Below are 21,736 nucleotides of genomic sequence, written 5' to 3'. Positions count from 1 at the left end.
TTGTAATTTATATGCTGTAAATCTCAAAGACTCAGAGAGAAGTAATGTGTTTGGATCCAGATATAGGGCTCTTTCCTTGCATTTTTAGAACCAAAATAACTAAATACATTTTTAGAAAGAAGCAAAACTCTGCTCTCTGAAAACATGATATTCATCCTGTCGTTCCCATTGTGCAGGGGAACTGTGACCAGGGGTTGGTGCAGCCCGCAGGACCTGAGCCCACAAGATTCGAGCCCTGGGTGTGCATCCACCTTGCTGACGGCGAGGGCAGCAGCTGCGGGGGGGTCCGTCCCAAATGGCCATATGCTGTCAGAACAGTGCCGGCCTGGGAGCTGCATGTGATCTGGGCTTGGGTTGAGCGCGTTGGGAGATGCCAGCCATATTTGGAAGAAAAAGGCACCTGAGGCTCTGAGGCTTCGGTGTTCCTGGAGTGACTGTGCCAGTGGAGGAGTCAGCATACCGGTGGGGGTGGCTGGCCCCGTCCCAGCTCTGGCACCGTAACAAAGCAGCACTGGGCAAACCAGTAGAGACGCTGAGCCAGGTGCTTGGTGCAGCACCCCCAACGTGGCAGGGGGCACCCACCTGCCTGTCAGGGCCATCAGGAGCAGATGGGAAGACATGCCGTGGACGCTGAGCTGCCACACGGTGCTGGTCACAGTGACTTGGATGCTTTAGGGGAGGGGAAGTATCTCTTTTTCTCCAACTGCAAATGGCCCTTTACCCTGGGTTTGTCCAATTGCTCTTTAAATCTCGTAGTGTTAGGAACACAGATGCAGTGCTAAGGGATCTGACGTTTAGGAAAGGGTGAATCATTCTGTATTTCTGGGGGGCGTTGCCTGGACAGGTTTCTTGCTTAGAGCCTTGAGTCGCAGCTAGTTTCAGTTGAATGACTATAGCTGCTTAAAGTGCAACCCTTTTCTTCCTCACTCTTGATTTTCTACAGTATGCAGTGCTCTTGACTGAAGACAGATGGAAGGAAAGAAAGAGAGGAAAAAGGTTTCTTGCCCCCATCCTCCACTGAAGGGAAAAACAGAATGAAATAATAAAATAGGCGAGGTATTAAAGATGACCTAAATAGTGCAACATAGTGATTTTCTGCAGCAATGCATTCTTTTTTAATAGGAATTTAATTCTTGTCATTGTGTAGAAAGAGACACAGGGCAACAAAACAGGCCTAAGTGGGCATGGTGGCTCACGCCTGTAATCCCAGCCACTTGGGAGGCTGAGACAGGAGGACTGCTTGAGGCTAGGAGTTCAAGGCCAGCCTGGGCAACATAGCGAGACCCTATATCTAAACACTGAAAATAAAACAACAGGCCCAGATCAGCAGAAGAGGCCAGAGATCTCCAAACACTTTTGAATTCCAGTCCCCAGAAACCCTGAACACTGTGGAATCCCAGTCCCCAGAAACCCTGAACACTGTGGAAGCCATAGCCTGCTTTCTTTCAGACACCTTCAGAATCACACAATTTCAAGGCAGAGACTTAGAGATCCTGTGGCCCAATGTTCTTATTTTCAGAGAACCAAGGCTTAGAGAAAGGAGAAGCCATGCCCAACTTCAGTGCTACCAAGTACCTAGCACTGTGCAAAAACAGACCAAGCACAGACGGTTAAGACATTGATGACACAGGCCCGGCTGTCAGTCCCAGGATGGCTGGGCTGCCAGCATGAGTGAGGGTGCTGTGGAAGTTTTGGGGGCAACACTCTCTCCAGGCCTCAGGCTGGCACAGTGAGCCGAAATCTGGGGGCCCTGCATCCCGCAGTTACCACGAATTTCACGACGGCAGCAGTAGAGCGTCAAGCCAAGGATGCATCCCTGCAGGCACAGGGCCCTCGGCAGCTGCCTAGGGATAGTGCCCATGTGGCTGGCTGGTGGAGGATGAGGAGGGATTCACTAGGAGAAAAAACCGGATGCCACCTCAGAGAGGGAGAGATGCATCAGGCTTCGAGACTACTGGTCCCCAAGGGGCTGCTGGAAGCGGAGGGTGGGTCTGCGAGCACAGTAGGGGACAAGGAGCTTGGGTCCTGTCACTGGCTCAGCTCCCGGGGGTTGGGGGGAAGCATGGGCAGTGCAGGCATCCCCATGCCGCTGAAGGTAGCCGCCTTTGACTTGACTTCTTGGAGCACAGTTCTGTGTTGTTTTCTTTTAAACAGCACTTTTGCTGCAGACAGTGCTGAGCCATTGAAGGGTTTTCAATGTGGAACAGATGTCAAAATTTGTTTTCAGAAGAGCATTTTGCCAGCAATGTAACGGGGTGTGAGACGCTTGGATACTAGAACCAAGGAGGTTGTGCTGAGTTAAAAACTCCATGGGTTTGGTTTTTTTAAATCATCTTTCCAGAAGTTTGGATTGTGATTATGAAAGAGTCAAAAGCCCGAGGAAAGAAAGAAGCTTTGCTCCTCTATTCTCTAGTCACACCAGAGTTCCGTCATATGCCACGGTTGTTGTTTTGCTTTTTAAAATCCTCTCTATGGAAGTCGCCTTCCTCTGCCCCAAACAGTTTTCCAGGGAGTAATTTCTGCTTTATTCTGAACTGGCTAAAGAAACCAGCTAGGATGGAGACTTGTGCGTGAAACAGGCAGCAGGTGGCCAAAAAATTAGATAATCTAGATGAGATGGACAGACTCTAGAGTGGCACAAACTACCAAAACTGAATCGTGAAGAAATAGAAATAGAACGTTTGAATAGACCTAAAACTAGTAAGGAAGTTGAATCAGTAATCACAAACTTCTCAACAACAACAAAAAGCCCAGGACCAGATGGCTTCATTGGTGAATTCTAACCAAACATCTGTAAAATGAATTAACAGCACTCTTTCCCAAACTCTCCAAAAATATTGACGAGGAGGGAACAACACTTCCTACTCATTCTGCAGTCAGCGTGACCCCGATACCAAAGACACGACAAGAAAACCAAAGACCAGTATCCACTGTGAGCATGGATGCAAAAATCGACGGAAGACTTGCAAAGTGAAATCAACAGCGTACTGAAAGGATGGTGTACCCTGGAAAAATGAGATGGATTCCTGAAATGCAAAGATGGTTCAGGACGTGAAAATCAATCAGTGGAATACATCACATTAACAGAATAATGGGGGAAAAAACCACATGATCATCTCAGTTGATGCACAAAAAGCATTTGACATAATTTATCACCATTTTATGATAAAAACACTCAAACTAAGACTAGAAGGTGACTTTTCCTCAACCTGCCAAAGGGCATCTATAAAAAACTCACAGCTAACATCATACTTTATGGTTAAAGAAGAAAAGTTTTCCCCTAAAGATCAAGAATAAGACAAAGATGACTTCTACCATTTTTAATCACAGTATTACTGGAGGATCTGCCAGAGCAATTAGACAAGGGAAAAAGAGTGGAGGACTCAGAAGAAAGGAAGAAGTAAAGTTGCATTTGCGTATGATATCCTCTTGTATGTAGAAAATTCTGAGGAATCCGCAGCAAAACTGCTAGACTAATGAACAGGTTGAGCAAGGTTACAGGGCACAAGATCGGTATACAAAATCAATTAAATTTCTATACACTAGCAGCAAACAACCTGAAAATGAGACAAACAACTTCATTTGTAATGCTGTCAAAAAGAAAAATACTTAGAGAAATTTTTAATCAAAAAGTGCAAGATTTATACACTAAAAACTACAAAACATCATTCAAAGAAATTAAAGAATAACTAAATAAATGGGAAGGCATCCTATGTTCATAGATTGGAAGATGGACTATTGTTAAGAAGAAAACAGTCCCCAAATGGATCTGCAGATTCAACACAATCCTTATCAAAATTTCCACTGCTTTTTTTAAAAAACAAAACGCGACAAGCACATCCTGAGATTCATCTGGAAATGCAGGGGATCCAGAATAGCCAAAATAATCTAGAAAAAGAACAAAATTGGAGGCCCACACTTCCTAATTTCAGATTTTAACACACAGCCACAGTAAGCAAGACAGCATGGTGCTGGCACAGGACGGACACATACATCAGTGACATAGACCAGAGACCAGATGTGTCTGTGGTCACATAATTTTCAACACGGTGCCAAAACTATTCCATTTGAATACTGAATGGCCTCTTCAACAGGTGCTGCTGGCACAACTGGGTATCCATGTGCAGAAGTATGAAGTTGGACACCTGCCTCACACCACATACAAAATTATCTCAAATGAATTAAAACATAAATGTAAGGGCTAAAACTATAAACACCTTAAAAGAAACTATAGGGCTAAATCCTCATGATTTTGGACTAGACAGTGGTTTCTTAGGTCTGACACCTCAAGCACAAGCAACCAATGTGGAAAAATAAGATACATTGGGCTTCATTAAAGTTAAAACCTTTTTGCTTCAAAGGACACTATCAACGGGGTGAAAAGACAACCCACAGAGTGGGAGAAAATACGTACAGCTCATGTGAGAAGGATCTAGTATGCAGAGCATCTAACACACTCTTAGATCTTAATAAAAAGAAAACTAACGCTATTAAAGGCAAGGGAACTCAATGGATATTTCTCCAAAGAAGATGTACAGTCGACCCATAGGCACACGAGAAGATGGTCAGCATTGTTGCTCGTTAGGGAATCATGGAGGGAAACCACAATGAGACGCCGTGTCACACACTGGGATGGCAAGAATAATGTTAGTGGAGCCAGCATGCACTGGAGAGCACGTGAGGACGCTGGGAGACTCTTGCTGGTGGGAATGCAGAATGGTACAATTTCTGAGAAGACAGTTTGTGATTTCTTCAGAAAGTAACTCGTGGCATGACTAGGTGACCCAGCATTTCCAGTCGTAGGTGTAGATTCAGAAAAACCTGATATTCATGCAGACACGAATTACCATAGCAGTGTTATTTGTAGTCAAAAGGCGGATGCAGCCCAGACGCCCGGGAACTGGTGAATGGACAAACAGAACGTGGTTCCTTCATACACGAGGATTGGTTTCAGCCATAGAAAGGAGTGAAGCCCTGACTCACGCCACCACGTGGATGAACCTGGAAAACGCCAAATTCAGTGAAAGAAGCCAGACACAAAAGGCCGAACATTGTAGGATTTTGTTTATATGAAATGTCAGAACAGGCAAATCCAGAGACAGAACGTGGATGAGTGGTTGTCAGGAGATGGGAAGGGGGCATAAGGGCGATAAAATGTTCTGGAATTCAAGAGTGGTTAAGGTTGGCAACTTTCCGAATATACTGAAAATCACAGAATTGCACCGTATAGAAGAGTGAACTTCATGATATGTGAATTATAGCTCAATGTTTTCAAAAGGAGGTGGCAGTTTTGGAAGTAGCTGAGAAGTTAGCAGAAGTTAGCCTGAAGCAGGTGGAGGAGCTGGCCCCAAAGATGGCTGCTGGGAGCAGCCTGCCTGACAAGGGGAACCCCACAGCCCAGCCGGAAAGGGGCACAGGCTTTTCTTCCTTTTCTTTTTCCCACTTTTTGTTTTTGAGTGAGACTTGTGCATACTTTGGGGCTCAATGACAGAAGCCAGGAGAGACAGGGCCCCATTCCAGGAAGAGGGCGAGGAGCAGGGCAGGAAGGAGCCAGTGCCGGGAGGAGGCCGGATTCGGGGAGCTCTGCAGGTTGGAGATGGAGTGTCGGCGAAGTGTGGGCCTGTACGCCTTCTCCTCTTGACGCAGGAGGCCAAGTCAGAGGGAGGAGGGATCAAAAACAGACCCGCGCTAGAACCATCTGGAATCCGAACCCAGACTTCCCAACTCCCAGGCAGATGCTCTGTCTCCCACGCCACACAACCCAGATAGTTTCGAGTGTGAAGATCCTGCGAAGCTTCAGCTCATAAAAACACTTGGGATCTTTGTGTGTGAGATTCGTGTTCCGCTGGGGAGTAAGCGCTGGATTATCTGCATAGGAACCAAGTCACAAGTCAGTGATGCAGACGCCTTCGAAATTGTGAGCACCAGTTCCTTCCCATTGACAAATATTTAAATTCAACTTGTGATTATTGAAGACATTTTCTATGAGGAAACTACGGGCATATGGCGGGAGGCATTTACACAGCTGACTCTAGAATGGGCATTTTAGAGGCGGGGCTCTCACTTCACATCAGGGGTCCTGGGGGTTCCAGTTTGCTCCAGGAGGGTGGACAGTCAGATGTGGAGCCCGCTCAAGACCCACAGTGATGGGACTTGGGGCCGTGTGGGCCACCCTCCCTCACAGTGTCACCTCCCTGGGGACCCCAGCCTCCCGCATCGTGTCGCCTCCCTCGGGACCCCAGCCCCTGCGTGCCCAGCCTGAGGACACAGTCCCCTTCTCAGATGGCATCGTTCTCAGGCCCTGCAGCGCCCCTGTGTAGGCTGGGGTGCCCCTCTGCTCCCCCGTTCCTGATGGAATCTCAACTGAAATAAGAGGCGATACCACGGGAGAAGGGATCTCCCATCCGCTGAAGTCACATCCCTGAGTTCCTGCCCACTGGGCTCTGGGTGCAGCGTGGTGCCGCAGGGTGGGGTTTGGTGCCACGGGGCATGTGTGTGGAGTCAGCAGTCTCCACCATGGGGGCTGTCATCTTTTCCCTTATTCTCAGATTGTGGGGCAACTCATAGGGCGGAGATGTCAGTCTGGTTATTTCCTGTGGGTTTTTATGAGTTTCATCACTTTACTTTAGATAATTGTGCAGGATCGTGAGTTTAATTTCAAGAGCTGTGAGGCTGCTGGTTCTTGGGGCACACAGTGTCTCTAATTTTCATCCCAGCCCTCACCCCCTGCTGCCACCTCCAATCCCTGATGGGCAGGGCGGAGGCAGTCCTGCTGGGACTGATCCCAGAAAGCCTGAACGCCAGGCAGCCCCTGAGGCCATGTGGGGGGGTCGCTGTGTGAGCTGCCCCTGCTGGCTGTGGGGTGACAAGGGCCCAGGCACCAGTGGGACCCCTCAGAGCAGGCTGCTGGGATGCACTTTTGGAGCTGCGGGGCTGCAGCTGAGCCTGGAAGCTCCAGAAGGACCAGGTTGCATGGAGAAGCAGAAGGTGCCTTTCCAGGACAGCAGAGCTAAGAGGAGGCACAGACTCAGAACCAGGGTCTGGCTGCAGGCAGGCGGTGGGGCCCCATGCCACAGCCTGGAGACCTCGGGGAAGGTTCCAGGGAGGTTCTGATGGGCCTAGGGGGATGGATCCTGTGCCTCCCCTCACCAGCCTGCCCATGTCTCCTTTAGGACACAAGCTCAGTGGCCCTTCGGCAGGTGCACCATGCCTATGTCTTTGGAATGGCCATTTTCTGGGCTCACGAAGGAGCCAGGATGATTGGAAAATGGCAGGCAGTTGGGTTGCTGGTGTTCGGTTGCTGGAGAGGCCTGTGATTTGGAGCAAAGCCTGCTACTGTGTTGCAGCCACCAAATGGCGCTGCATCCAGACGCCACGTGGACCCAACAGGCTCCCCTCAGACTCACTCCACGGGGCCAGCAGAGTTGACCTCTCGATTTCACAGGGTCAGCTGGAGGCCCACCAGGAGGAAGGCATGGTGATCTCCCACATGGCCGTGGCCGGCGTCGGGATCTGGATTGCCTTCACCTCGGGGTCCACGCTCCGCCTTTTTCACACGGAAACTCTCAAGCACCTGCAGGACATCAATATCGCCACCCCTGTTCACAACATGCTGCCAGGTAAGGGGACGGGACGGGGCCCGGGGACGGGACGGCGCCCGGGTACAGATGTGGGAGGTGCAGAGCGCGGTCAGCCCACCTTAGCGCTTCCCAGTGCACGACACTGTTCACAACATGCTCCAGGTAAGGGGGCGGGACAGGGCCCAGGGATGGATGTGGGGGTGTGGAGCACGGTCAGCCCATCTTAGCCCTTCCTGGTGCAGGACAGAGAGGCCCTGAAGGAGCCTCGTGCTGGGAGGAGCCGTGTGGCAGTGCCATCTCTGTAGGTCAAAGCGGGTGGGAGACGATTTCTCATCGTCGGTGCAACAAGGCCCTGGGGAAGCCAGGACCTGAGGCTGAAGAACACAGAACAGGAGGCCTCCCTTCGGCTGGGAGGGCTGTTGGGGAGAGGCCAACAGAGGTGTATGTTTGTGAATGCCCTGTTGCTGGTGGGTGTCACTGAAGTTTCTAGGCAGGGGAGAAGACCGTTACACATTGAGTTTTGGGAGGACCATCCTACAACAGGACGGAGGAAAGAAATGAGAAGGGAGGAAAGAAATGAGAAGGGAGGAGAGAAATGAGAAATGGCTTCTTTCACGGGTAGCTGGAGACTGCGGTGGGGTTCATGGAAGGGCTATTTTGGTTCTTTGCCTGCTGGTGGGTATTAGAAGATGTTTGCAGTTTTAAGGGGAAGGCATGAAGTAAGGGATCTGCCTCCGAGCCCCTCAGCTGCTGTGACACATGCCACAGACGGGCAGGCTTACAAGCCAGAGAGGCTGCCCCTCCGCGTTCTGGAGGCTGCATGCCCAGGAGCATGGTGCCTGCAGGGCCGGTTTCTGGGAGGATCTGCTTCCTGCTTTGCAGTTGGTGCCTTCTGGCTGGGGCCTTACATGGTGGAGAAAGAGCCCTGGGGTCTCCTCCGCTTCCTGTAAGGGTGCTAATCCCATCATGGGGACCCTATCCTCATGACCTCATCTAACCCTAATCACCTCCCCAAAGCCCCGCCTCGTCGCACCATCCCACTGCGGGCAGGGCTTCAACATCGAAATTTGGGGAGACACAAACTTTCAGTCCATGACGGGCCATTTATGATACGTTGAAAAAACCACAGTGATTAGGGGTCTGGTTCTAGAATGGGTGTGAGGCCGTCCTTTGACAAGGGGAGGATGAGGAGGACAAGGAGGCATTGAGGATGTTCCTCGCGGCCTCTGCGTCCCCTCTGCACCCCCTCTGTGGTCCCACTGGAGGTGGGAGGGTGAATATATTCAGTGCACGGTGGGTCCGTGATAGCCGTTCTTTTCTCAGGGGCTAACTGTACAAGTCATTGTTAAAATACTACAGGAGATTTCTCTTATTGAGGAAAAGGAGGTTTATGTAACATGCAAGTTTATATTTAGAGAACCAAAATGGTTAAGTCCCTGTGGCTCAGAAAGCAGACGCTCTGCTGCGGACCCTGTGTTTTCTTTGGAGCACTCACTGCTGGAGCAAATGTTTGCTGCAGGAATAGGCTGTCGTTGTTGGGACAAAACCAAGTCACATCTGTAATTGCCAAAGCACGCTCTCACGCGGCAGTGAGTGTCCATGTGTCCAAAGTTCTGTACACAAGGGAAGGTGAGGAGGGTGTTGTGAGAAAAACCTCTCCACTCCACCTCCTGTGGGCTGCAGCACCTGAGACTCCAAATCCTGCCCCAGCTGCCCTGCAGCACAGACCTCCCTCTGGGGAGAAGCACCCCACCGTTACCCTGGTTCCAGAGTTCCGAGAGCAGCCACAGAAATGCAGTGGCCCCGCAGGATCCTTGGTGTTTATCCCTCTCTGGTTAGGATCAGAAAGAAACTCCTAATGAGGGGAAGGCTCTGGCACGTGTGAGTGGAGTTTGTATTTTGAATTTGATTTCTTAATAAAATAATGCTTGCTCACGATTTAATAAAACCCAACAGCACTCGTGCCCAGGCTATGAAAAGCAAAGCAGGATAGGAAAGCCTGCACTCTGGAGACCCACAGCCTCTCCCCTATCCCAGCACCCCACCCATTGTCAGCACCCCACCCCGCAGTCAGCGCCCACCCCCTCATCCCAGCACCCCCACCAACTGTCAGCACCCGCCCCCGCCCCCCCCCCACCATCCCCATAACCCACCCCGCTGTCAGCTGCCCCTCCTGTCCGCCTCCCTACTGCTGCTGTTCGAAAGCCACTCCTGTATGGCAGGTTCTTGATGTTTTGTTTTAGATACTGTCTTTGACCTCTCCTGTAGAAGAGAAAGATGGAATTATCCTGCTTCCCTCCAAGCACAAAGCACCCAACACAGTTCTGCACCCACACAGAAACAGAATGCAGAGCCCTTGCTGGCTGCTCAGGTTGCAGATTCTGGCTAAATCGCAGCTGCCTGTGTTGCGTGTTTTGGATGATGAAGTTGTCTGTGGCTGGGCGCTGAGCCTTCCTTGGGACTTTTCACCCTTCTGCTCAGTTTCCAGGCGGCTGATGATGGATCCATCCCAAGCCCACCACAAGCCTCTCATTTGGTAGCAGATGCATGGGGCTCTGCAGAGCCACCGTCCCCCGGCGCCCACCCTCCCGGGCCCCTCCAACATCCTGGGCTGGCTCTGCATGGCCACAGTGCGTGCTCTCAGCCCCCTGCTCCGGGGGCCCCCGAATCGTGGGTCGTTACTTATTCCTGCACGACATAGTGAGGTCTGCATTTTAGACTGGCATGAAAGCAAACACGTGTGTCTGTCCAGATGGAGCACCGTGCCTCTAGTTGGCAGATTTATCCGGCATGTCAGTACTAAGTTTGAAATAGCTCCAGCTTCACTGATTTCTGGGAGACACTGACTGCTTTACCCACATTCAGTTCTCTGCTCCCAGGCTGTGGTGTGCTGCCACCGTGGCCTTGTCATTAGGAGAAAGGTACACGGGTTAGAGCCAACCTCAGTGACACCAGAAGTTCAGTTTTGTTTGTGATGCTTCTGACAGTGATTCTCTATAAGATCCTCAGTGCGGCATAGACTGAAATGGTTCTGATTTTCGTTGCATTTTGTGACTCAGAGGCAATGAGTAGGCCAGAGAGTCCTTTCCTCCCGAGAGTCCTTTCCTCCCGAGAGTCCTTTCCTCCCGAGAGTCCTTTCCTCCCGAGAGTCCTTTCCTCTCGTCTCCTCTGTCCAGTCATCTTTGTCTTTCAGCCAATATTTCATATATTTCATAGAAATAAGCATTATTGCATTTCATGCTGTATTTAGACATTCCGGAGGGGGCATGTTCATACCATGCTGAAGTGCGCGGATGCTAAGGTCGCCGGGCCATCACCACTTCTGGGTTCTTCTCCTTCTCATCATCCAAGATGGTTCCTGGAGGCCCACACATGTCCTCTGTGCTCTGTTCTCACACACGCAAAACCTTCATTCTAGAGTTGTATTCATGACGATGCTCAAATGGGTTTTCGTGTGTGTGTGTGTGTGTGTGTGGCAACAAGACATAAAATTATCTTTTTGTGCTATTGCTGGAAAATAAAAGTCGGGTAGCTTCTGCAAATGAAGACTTGCCAAGCCAAAACCACAAAATTTGAAAAAAACAAACTGTATTATAACTCATACATTTTGTATAAGTTCACACGACGTGATGAAACGTCCTTCCTTCCTCAGGGTCGCAGCGTACTGGCCCCTGGGGAATCCATGAATCTGTAGCTAAGGACCTGGCTTTTCTCCTTCTATTTGGAATTCAGTTCTGAAAACCATTTAGCTCACGTTCTTTCACATAAGCTACATCAGATTCAACGCAGACTAACAGTTGATGAAGGTCTGTGATTAACATACACATTCGTTAGAGCTGTCGTTACCTTTCTAAGTTATAAAGGAGTAGAGTTTACAGCGGGTGAGTTCACGGCGCCTCAGCTTTTAGGTTGTGAGCAGTTGCCGTAGGTTACGTCACCAGGCAGATGTTTCCTGCTCTGTCCTGCATGTTCAAAGGAGGATATTTTTGATGGAAAAGTGCTGAGACACATGGTAAATTGCGCATTTCTGAGTCTCCACCGAGTGAATACAGAGCCTCCAGGAACTATGTGACCAAATAAAATGGCCAAAATTTCCATTAAAAAAAAAAAAAAAAGTAACTTTTCTGAAGACCATGGACTACGCAGTAAGGGAATTCAATAAATGAAACCGGACTCAAGATGGTGAGTTAATGAACAAGACTGAGGACTTGGGAGCCACAGCCTTTCTTGGTGGCCGGGGTGGCCCTGGCCTGTCCTTCGGTTTATGTTCCAGGCTAGGAAGAGCAGAGGGCGAATCCCCCTGGTAGCATTCCCTCCCACACTTGGGGAACGTATTGCTTCTTCTACTCACTGTTTTGTCTCTGAGGTTATTTGAATGAACCTGGATGGTGTTGTTTACACCCCCCCAGCCCCTCCCAGCCTCCAGGGCAGGAGATGCATCTGCCTCTGTGGCTGCCTGTGGAAGGCGCTGGTGGCTCCCCATGGAGTCGCCATCTAGCAGCAGCTCAAGTGCAGTCAATCCTACTTCACACGTGTAACCTCATTTACCAACCTCACCGTGCAGCTGCATCACCGTTCACCACCTCAGCTGCCCCCGCCTCCCACCTCACCAGCGGACCTCACGTGGGCTCCAGCTCCCAGGACCCAGCCCCGTCTGGGACACACCCTGCTGTCCTGTTCTAGGCCACTGTTGGTGCTTCCGGACGGGCACGGGACGCCTGGACAGCGGCACTCACAGCAGCCTCTGGAATCAGAAAATGACCGCATGACCTTGTGACTGTAGCAGTCAACTTTCACATGTAAAGTTAAAGATGTTGATTGGCAGACTGCTTGGAAAATGCAATGGAAAACCACTCTGGAACTTAACTCTTTTACATAGTTCCTGGGTACTTTGAAACCAGTTGAAAACATTCATATCGGGTTTTTACCTGCTTTTACCCTTTTTATTTATTATTTATTTACTTATTTGAAACGGAGTTTCACTCTTTTTGCCCAGGCTGGAGTGCAATGGTGCAATCTTGGCTCACTGCAACCTCCGCCTCCTGGGTTCGAGCGATTCTTCTGCCTCAGCCTCCTGAGTAGTTGGGATTACAGGTGCCTACCACCACGCCCAGCTAGTTTTTTTGTATTTTTTGTTTTGTTTTGTTTTTTAGGTTTTTTTTTTTTTTTTTTTTTTGTATTTTTAGTAGGCATGGGGTTTCACTATGTTGGCCAGGCTGGTCTCGAACTCCTGGCCTCAGGGGATCCACCCGCCTCGGCCTCCCAAAGTGCTGGGATTACAGGCATGAGCCACTGCGCCTGGCCTACCTTTTTATTAAATGCAAGCTTTGGCCAGCATTACAGGAGCCCTTCCAGAAGCCGGGCCATCGTTTCAGTCACGCAGCCGCAGCCTTGCCTGGCATGCAAGTGGGGCTTCTCCCCTTCCCAGTATCTCACATCCGTGCTCCCACAGCGCGGCTGCTTCCCATCCTAGTGCCACACAGAGGGCCGGGGAGGCCGGGTTCAGGTTTGATGCTGAACTCATATGCACACTGGTTTTCTCTCTCATAAGACAATCATGTTTCATACTTAAAATACTTACTGTTGAGTCCAACTGCTGCTCTGGAAAGATCATCCACACTCCCTTTGCGGCCACGCCCCGGCCTGCTCCCCATTTTGTAGAGCGGTCAGCACTTCAGAGCAGCTGGGAATCGCGTGCGCTGCGTATCAGCTTTGAAGCCACTGCCGTGTTTTTCATTAGCTTTAGAAAATAACAGCACCGGCTTACGTACAGGACAGTGCTGTGGATTCACCATCGTCCTGACCAAGTCACACCGACCAGGCAAACATTTAGAATTCCTGGGACATGCATATTATTGAGCTTTCAAAAATAATATGAATTGGTGTTTAGAAATAGAACCAAATGTCTTTCTTTTTCTGTAGTGAGGGTTTTTTGTTTTGGGGGAGGCTGTTTGACTTCTGTGGATACGGAGTCTTTGGCCGTGGTGTCAAATCGTTTTTCATGCTCTTTATCTGAGATGAACTTTGGGTCAAATGCAGGGATATTTAAAATAGCTTTTATGTCTACAGAAAACAAGAATCAAACTGTTTTTAAGTGTTCACCATCGCTTCTCAGGAGCAAGCTAAATTGGCCTGTGGTCCTCAGCTTTGGGGCTAAACAGAAACACTGGGGATTGTCTTTTCTGTGTTTGAAGGCTGCAATGCTGACGATTGTGTCAGAAGTGTGCTGGAATGATGTGAGACTCCAGACCCACCCTGTAACCACAGTGAGGCGGGGTCTTTGGAGCAGGTGATACCTCTCCCACCCTGTAACTACAGTGAGAGGGAGTCTTCCCTTTAACCGTCTTCCTGTAACTGCTGTGAGGCGGGGTCTTCTCTTTAACTGCAGTGAGGCGGGGTCTTCCCTTTTACCGCCGTGAGGCGGGGTCTTCCTGTAACTGCAGTGAGGCAGGGTCTTGGAATAGGCCATGCGTCTCCCACATTGTTTTGCAGCCAGTTTCTAGCCTTGTCACTGCCGGAGCAAATTGTTTAGTTTCTCTGGGCTTCAGATCCTTGGCTGTAAAGCAAATCAAAACCAAACAAAGGGCCTCAAAGGCCTTTCTGACCCCACCATCCACCGTGGTGTTTCCCTGCTGTGTCCAGCGCTGAGGCCGTGTGACGATGTTGTTCTTCATGCAGAGCCCTGGAGAGGCCTTTCTGTTCCCCTCTAGGGTCCAACTGCGGCTGAGAGCCCGTTACTCCAGTCCAGCCACGCCCGTTAAGAGACCTCTCCTCACTTACAAAGGGGCCTCTGTGCTCCCAAAGAACCACAGGCTGCTGTGTATGTCGGGGGCTCACGAGCTCACGTGCTACACGGCCCAGAAGCAAGAGGTTTAGACAGATTGATCCAGGGGCTTGATTCACGGCTGAAGGGGCCGAGCAGAGCCATGCAAACGATAGCCCAGGAGACCCAGCCAGACATCTGGCCTGTTCTGTTCAGGTGCAGGTGCAGGGCATGCCCCCAAGACCCTTGTCTTGCTCATGTTGTTGAGGGAGCCTGGTGCTCGGGTTTGGGAAGTCCTGTGCCACGTCCTTCCCCTGGCGGATTTGGTGGTGGCACGACAGACCTGTGGGGTTTCCAGCACCCCCTCACCGCCCCACCAACTCTGCTACACAAACCAGACCCGAAGCCACTCATGTGTCTTTCCGCCCAGGGCACCAGCGGCTGTCGGTGACGAGCCTGCTCGTCTGCCACGGATTGCTGATGGTCGGCACCAGCCTGGGAATCCTCGTGGCCCTGCCGGTCCCACGTCTGCAAGGGATTCCCAAAGTGACCGGTGAGTGGCACCTGCAGTCTGAGTGGCTGCATCCTGTCTTGCAGACTCGTAGAGCATAGCAGTGTGTAGTGTGATTTAACATCCTAGGATTGTTTAAACAATTCATATCTGTGCTTTTTCAGTGTATTATAATGACTTAATAGACTGTTTAATTGGAATTATCAGTTTATACTTTTTCTGTTTATTACCTTAGTAGTCCAGGGAGAATCTTAGGTTTTCATATTCTGTTTACTGCCAGAATTAGTTTCCATCATTCCTTTCTGTGTTTTATATTGTGAAGAAGGAAGCCGGGTTCTCCATCGTTCCTTTCTGTGTTTTATGTTGTGAAGAAGGAAGCCGGGATCTCCGTCGTTCCTTTCTGTGTTTTATATTGTGAAGAAGGAAGCCGGGATCTCCGTCGTTCCTTACTGTGTTTTATATTGTGAAGAAGGAAGCCGGGTTCTCCGTCGTTCCTTTCTGTGTTTTATATTGTGAAGAAGGAAGCCGGGATCTCCGTCGTTCCTTTCTGTGTTTTATATTGTGAAGAAGGAAGCCGGGATCTCCGTCGTTCCTTTCTGTGTTTTATATTGTGAAGAAGGAAGCCGGGATCTCCGTCGTTCCTTTCTGTATTTTATATTGTGAAGAAGGAAGCTGGGTTCTCCGTCGTTCCTTTCTGTGTTTTATATTGTGAAGAAGGAAGCTGGGGATCCGAAAAGGCTCCGTTGTGCTGTTGCAATGTCAGTAGGAGCTCAGGCTGGAGCACATGGGCCTTCTGGAAAGCATGGTCCCATTAGGGATTGGAGGCCTTAAAATATGCTTGTGTGTCTGGAATCAGGATTCCCAATTCAGGAAATTGGCCCAGGAAACAGCCTAATCTAGAAACAAAGTATGATGCAAAAAGACATTTGCCACAGCATTTAATTTTTAACAGCACAAAACAGGAGGTGACCCACAGTTCGTAATGTGGGATTGGGCCATTTAATAAAATGGTGGCATTGCCTGTAGTGGGTAGAATGCAGCCAGCAGAAGTGGTGTGTGCAGAGCCTGCAGTGACACGGAAAACTCCTCGTCCTGTAAGTTCAGTAAACCACGGCCTTAGATTCTATGTGGATTATGATGTCAGCCACGGGGAAATACTAACAGAGAAAACGCTTTGCAGGAAGCTCGTAGAGCAGAACTGTTCCTACGGCCTCCATTTCTGTGATGTCCTCTTGGCCGACCTGACGGTGGCTTCCATGCACTCAGATTTTAGCAGGTCCACCCATGAGGATTAAGGAACTCTAGTTTCGCCATTCATTTTCTCATTTATGTTTTTATTATGATCTATGGGATTATACATGTTGAGGACCCCAAATCCAACAACAAAATGCAAAATGCTCCAAAAAGAATTTTTTTTCTTTTCAAGACAGAGTCTCACTCTGTCACCTGGGACGGAGTCCAGTGGCACAATCTCGGCTCACTGCACCCTCTGCCTGCCGGGTTCAAGCTATTCTCGTGCCTCAGCCTCCCTAGTAGCTGGGATTACAGGCACCAGCCACCATGCCTGGCTCATTTTTGTATTTTTAGTAGGGATGGGGTTTCATCGTGTTGGCCAGGCTGGTCTCGAACTCCTGACCTCAAGTGATGCACCTGCCTTGGCCTCAGATGCTCCAAATTCTGTGTCGACGTGATGCTGAAAGGCAGTGCTCATTGGAGGAATTCAGATTTTGGATTTCAGATTTGGGATGCCCAACCAGCAAGCGCAATGCAAATATTCCAACATTAAAAAAAAAGAAGAAATCCAAAACACTTGTGGTCCCAAGAATTTCAGATAAGGGACACTCAGCCTGTAAATACATAGAATTGTGCATAACAAACAGTTTCACAGTTTAAATGGTAATGAGAAGAGGCCACATGCCTGTGCCCAGCTCAGAAGGGGCTGTGACTCACACGCTGAGCCTCAGCCGCCCCTTCTCAGCCTCAGACCTCTCCGCTCACACCCTAGAGAACGATGATGCTGAGTTTTACGTCAGTTATTCCTTTAGTCCTCGTCTGTAGTTGTACCAATTTGTATCTTAAAGGGTTCTTTTCACCTTTCCTGTTTTTGCATTTTCTGTAGCTGTCCCATGGTGCACGCAGCCTCTGTTGCTTTTTCTCTCGGCGTTGCTGGGGTCGGTCCCTGCTGGTGCCGCAGCTACAGTGCTTTCCTCTCCCTGCCTGCAGGCTGCCTCTGAAAGGAGGTGCACTCTCACTGTTCCTCTGGATGGATAGCCAGGTGCATCCTGAAAGGAGGTGCACTCTCACTGTTTCTCTGGATGGGTAGCCAGGTGCATCCTCAAAGGAGATGCACTCTCCCTGTTTCTCTGGATGGGTAGCCAGGTGCATCCTCAAAGGAGATGCACTCTCCCTGTTTCTCTGGATGGGTAGCCAGGTGCATCCTCAAAGGAGATGCACTCTCCCTGTTTCTCTGGATGGGTAGCTAGGTGCTTCCTGAAAGGAGGTGCACTCTCCCTGTTTCTCTGGATGGATAGCCAGGTGCTCCCTGAAAGGAGGTGCACTCTCACTGTTTCTCTGGATGGGTAGCTAGGTGCTTCCTGAAAGGAGGTGCACTCTCCCTGTTTCTCTGGATGGATAGCCAGTTTCTCCCTGAAAGGAGGTGCACTCTCCCTGTTTCTCTGAATGGATAGCTAGGTGCTCCCTGAAAGGAGGTGCACTCTCACTGTTTCTCTGGATGGGTAGCTAGTTTCTTCCTGAAAGGAGGTGCACTCACTGTGTTTCTCTGGATGGATAGCCAGGTGCATCCTGAAAGGAGGTGCACTCTCACTGTTTCTCTGGATGGATAGCCAGGTGCTCCCTGAAAGGAGGTGCACTCACTGTGTTTCTCTGGATGGGTAGCTGGGTGCTCCCTGAAAGGAGGTGCACTCTCCCTGTTTCTCTGGATGGGTAGCTAGCTGCTTCCTGAAAGGAGGTGCACTCACTGTGTTTCTCTGGATGGGTAGCTAGGTGCTACCCATTTGCATTACACATCAAGCCTCTGAATATTTGTGTGGCTGGCTTTGCTGACATGGGCAGAAGCTCCTTCTGAGGGCATGCCCAGGGGCAGCATCGCTGGTGTGCAGGGAACACAGGTGTCTGCTTCGCCAGGTGATGAGCAGCCCTGTCCCTGCACAGTCCCCCCAGCTCCTGCTCCCTGCAGACTTCACTTTGCCACTCTCCTCTTCGGGAAATGGACTCTCACCATGGTGGAAGATTCAATGATGTCATCTGCCTTGGCCAGAGTAGGATGATGGTGAGGGCTGGGGCCTGTTTCATCCGAAAGCACTTGAGGAAAGGACACGTGCCCCTGTCCGTATGTCATGTCACCCACGAAGCATCCAGAAGACACACCAGGCCCACATGATGCTTACAGAATCAGTGTGGGGGTTGTGGGGCTCTGTGTGGCATTAAGAAGACCTGCAGGTGTTTCTGATACAATGATGACTTCAAAATGTGAATCACATCATCTGAAAACTGAAAGTCCTAATTTTAATCAAACTATAGAGTTAAATTGTTCTGAACCCCAGAACATTTTTGTAATGAAAACTGGCAGGCAGCCGGTAGTTTAGTCATTTCATTCCCAAACCAACACATTTCAGGCGTTAAGATTTCTAATCAAGACTTAGGAAAATTCAAGATATTTCTATAGGGTAAGTTAGAAGGTATTTTATGCAGAATGGAAAAATGACTTTTATTACTTTGAAAAGTACAATATGAGTATTAGAATTGAAATACTGCTGAGGAAAACACAACTTTCTGTTTTAGAAAATCATTTTTAAAGCCTTCTTCACATTAACTAAAAACCCAGAAGAATATAATCCAGATATTTTCATCGTAGCCTATTATTCAAGTATGCAAGTTACTTACAGGCTTCGTTATTTGGGCAGGGAGGAATGCGTTGGGGTGAAGCCATGCACTTTTTGCTTCCTTCTCTCAAATTTTGCCTATTTTAAAAGACAGCTGTTGAACTGTTTCCCTTTTCAGGAAGAGGCATGGTCTCCTACCATGCACACAATGGTCCTGTCAAATTCATCGTCCTGGCCACAGCTCTGCACGAGAAAGAAAAGGACAAATCCAGGGACAGCCTGGCTCCCGGCCCCGAGCCCCAGGACGAAGATCAGAAGGATGCACTTCCGAGTGAAGGAGCCAGTTCATCCCTGAGCCAGGGCGACCCTGACGCAGCCATCTGGTTAGGAGATTCGCTGGGATCGATGACTCAGAAAAGCGACGTGTCCTCCTCGTCAGGGTCCCTGAGCTTGTCTCACGGCTCCAGCTCTCTAGAGCACAGATCAGAGGACGGCACTATCTATGACCTCCTGAAGGATCCTGTCTCGCTGAGAAGCAAAGCACGCCGGGCCAAGAAAGCCAAGGCCAGCTCGGCGCTGGTGGTCTGTGGAGGGCAGGGCCACCGCCGGGTGCACAGGAAGGCCCGGCAGCCCCACCAGGAAGAGCTGGCGCCGTCCGTCATGGTCTGGCAGATCCCTCTGCTGAATATATAAGCAGGACGGCCGCCTCCTGCTGTCGGAATTTGCAATCAAGGGTGACTTCTCAGCTAATCCTACAGCCTGAGTGATTAAGCTGTGTCTACACTGGTTGGGAATAAATTAAAAACAGTATTTGGGGGAGAAACGTGCAATAGCGTGATGGTGGCGTCCCTGCCAATTCCTTCGTTCTCTTCCATACAGCAGAAGTAATTACAAGCACTTCTCACGAAGGCAGAAGACTGATGCAATTTTCGAGTAATTGAGTGCAGTTCTGGGAAAATACCACATTCTTTTTGACTGCTGTAGTCCATATATAAATACTAAATGTTAAACTTATCAGCGTCAGACGTATTGTATCATATTAGAGAATTTGCGTACTAAGAATTTATGAGAAAATATATGTATTCAGTAGTGCAGGCATTTATTAACAATTCTTAAAATAATTTTACCTGATTCGGATTCATGACTTTTATTTATATTCTATATTTTTGAATTTCAGAAAAAAATTTGTTAACGATTTTAAAAGCCAGGTAACACCTACCAGTCCAGTTAGCATGATTTGCTTTCAGAAGTGAGCTGGGTTTTCCAAAGTGGTATAATGTGTGTACTGTATATTTTAACAAAGTAATATTTTTATACTGCGTTTTTCTATTAAAAAAATTAACAGTTAACGTTTCAGTCAATATATTATCTGTAGCATTTCACAAATAATGTTTGCTTTGAACCAAAATGCTCAATGCCTATCAACATTTGGACTCAAGCATCAACGCCAAATTATTCCTCCCTTCTCGTATAAATAGAGTGACTATCCACAGGAGAAACGTGTGTGCTTTAGTATTAGAGGAGATAGGCAGAGAAGTCTTGCTTAGTTCCTTCGTGCGGCTTCTTGCTCCTGTTGACCTGGAATACTGTGTCTGCTTTAGCACACACGCTCCAAATGACTCCTGGTGCTAGGCCATGCTGGCTGCTCTCACTGAGCGGGACCCAGGCCAAGAAGCGTGACCTCAGGCCAGCCTGTCTGTTGTGCAGACGCCTCCTCCACAGAACACATCAGTTTGTATTCTGCAGTTGCAGAGCCAACCCCGCGTGAGAAGGTGCATAATGAGTGCACACCATCATGTCAAGGTGCATACTTAGTGAGCTCCATCCTGCTCAACGTGTATTTCAATGTTTCACTTACTGGACGGATAACAAGAAAAAAGTCCTAACACAGGCAGTCACCAGAAATAAATGTCTCAGCACTTTACAGATGACTAAAAATGTTAATTTTATGACTTAGCCAAATATTTTCTAGGTTGCATATATCCCCCATGTGAAAGTGATTTCTTCTCAAGCTTCTCAAACTGTTAGCTGGTCCCTGACTTCATCAATAAAGTATTTTTATTTTAAAATGCAGTAGGACGAGTTGCCTCTTTTCTGCGTCAAGTGGAAAGGGACATCACCCTCGGGGGGCTGGGGGGGCTTGGCCTATCCGTTCCTAGCTGCATCACCACTTGCTGCTTTGGGGAGACTCCGTGTCTGAATCCCAGCAACGCACCCAATGCGTGGAGGACAGCGCTCTGAAGTGGAAGTAAGCAGTGGGAATCTTTCAACAACTTGTGTACTTGTTCTTTGTTTGTTTGAAGAGACAAAGTCGGCCAGGCGCGGTGGCTCACGCTTGTAATCCCAGCACTTTGGGAGGCCGAGGGGGGCGGATCACGAGGTCAGGAGATCGAGACCACGGTGAAACCCCGTCTCTACTAAAAATACAAAAAAATTAGCCAGGCGTGGTGGCGGGCGCCTGTAATCCCAGCTACTTGGAAAGGCTGAGGCAGGAGAATGGCGTGAACCCGGGAGGCAGAGCTTGCAGTGAGCCGAGATCGCGCCAGTGCACTCCAGCCTGGGTGACAGAGCGAGACTCCGTCTCAAAAAAAAAAAAAAAAAAAAAAGAGAGACAAAGTCTCCCTCTGTCGTACAGGCTGCAGTGCAGTGGCGTGATCATGGCTCACTATAACTCCCTGGGCTCCCACAGTCACTGCAGTCTCAACCTCCCAGGTTCAAGGAATTCTCCCACCTCAGTCTCCTGAGTAGGTGGGACTACAGATGCACACCACCACACCTAACTCTTTTTTTCTTTTTAACATTTTGTAGAGATGAGGTCTCGCTTTGTTGTCCAGGGTAGTCTCAATCTCCTGACGTCAAGCAGTCCTCGTGTCTCAGACTCCCAAAGTGCTGAGATTCCTGGTGTGAGCCAGGAGTTGGTTGGCAGAATTTCGCCACCCTTCAAGCCTCTGATGGCAGCTCTGATCTCTGTGATTCTTCCAGGAAGGCCGGATGGATTTACTAATTTGGTAGAAAAGGGGAGGGGGGTTCAGAGCCTTCC

The 21,736-nt window shown here is 49.3% G+C and overlaps 1 protein-coding gene across 3 annotated transcripts in view; it reads left to right on the top strand.

The window, feature by feature from the left end:
• Positions 1-20,769, top strand: part of ARHGEF10 (Rho guanine nucleotide exchange factor 10) — a 129,033-nt gene extending 108,264 nt beyond the window's left edge. For all 3 annotated transcript variants that reach the window (XM_055289424.2, XM_063638172.1, XM_063638176.1), the window contains 3 exons: positions 7,445-7,619; positions 14,774-14,896; positions 18,875-20,769. In XM_055289424.2, coding sequence (XP_055145399.2) covers positions 7,445-7,619; positions 14,774-14,896; positions 18,875-19,389 — 813 coding nt within the window. In that variant the 3' untranslated portion in view covers positions 19,390-20,769. The remainder of the gene's footprint in view (positions 1-7,444; positions 7,620-14,773; positions 14,897-18,874) is intronic.
• Positions 20,770-21,736: the final 967 nt, after the last annotated feature.

The sequence above is a fragment of the Symphalangus syndactylus genome, chromosome 1 (assembly GCF_028878055.3).
Source record: "Symphalangus syndactylus isolate Jambi chromosome 1, NHGRI_mSymSyn1-v2.1_pri, whole genome shotgun sequence".
NCBI lineage: Eukaryota > Metazoa > Chordata > Mammalia > Primates > Hylobatidae > Symphalangus > Symphalangus syndactylus.
This window is presented reverse-complemented; position numbering and strand designations above follow the sequence as displayed.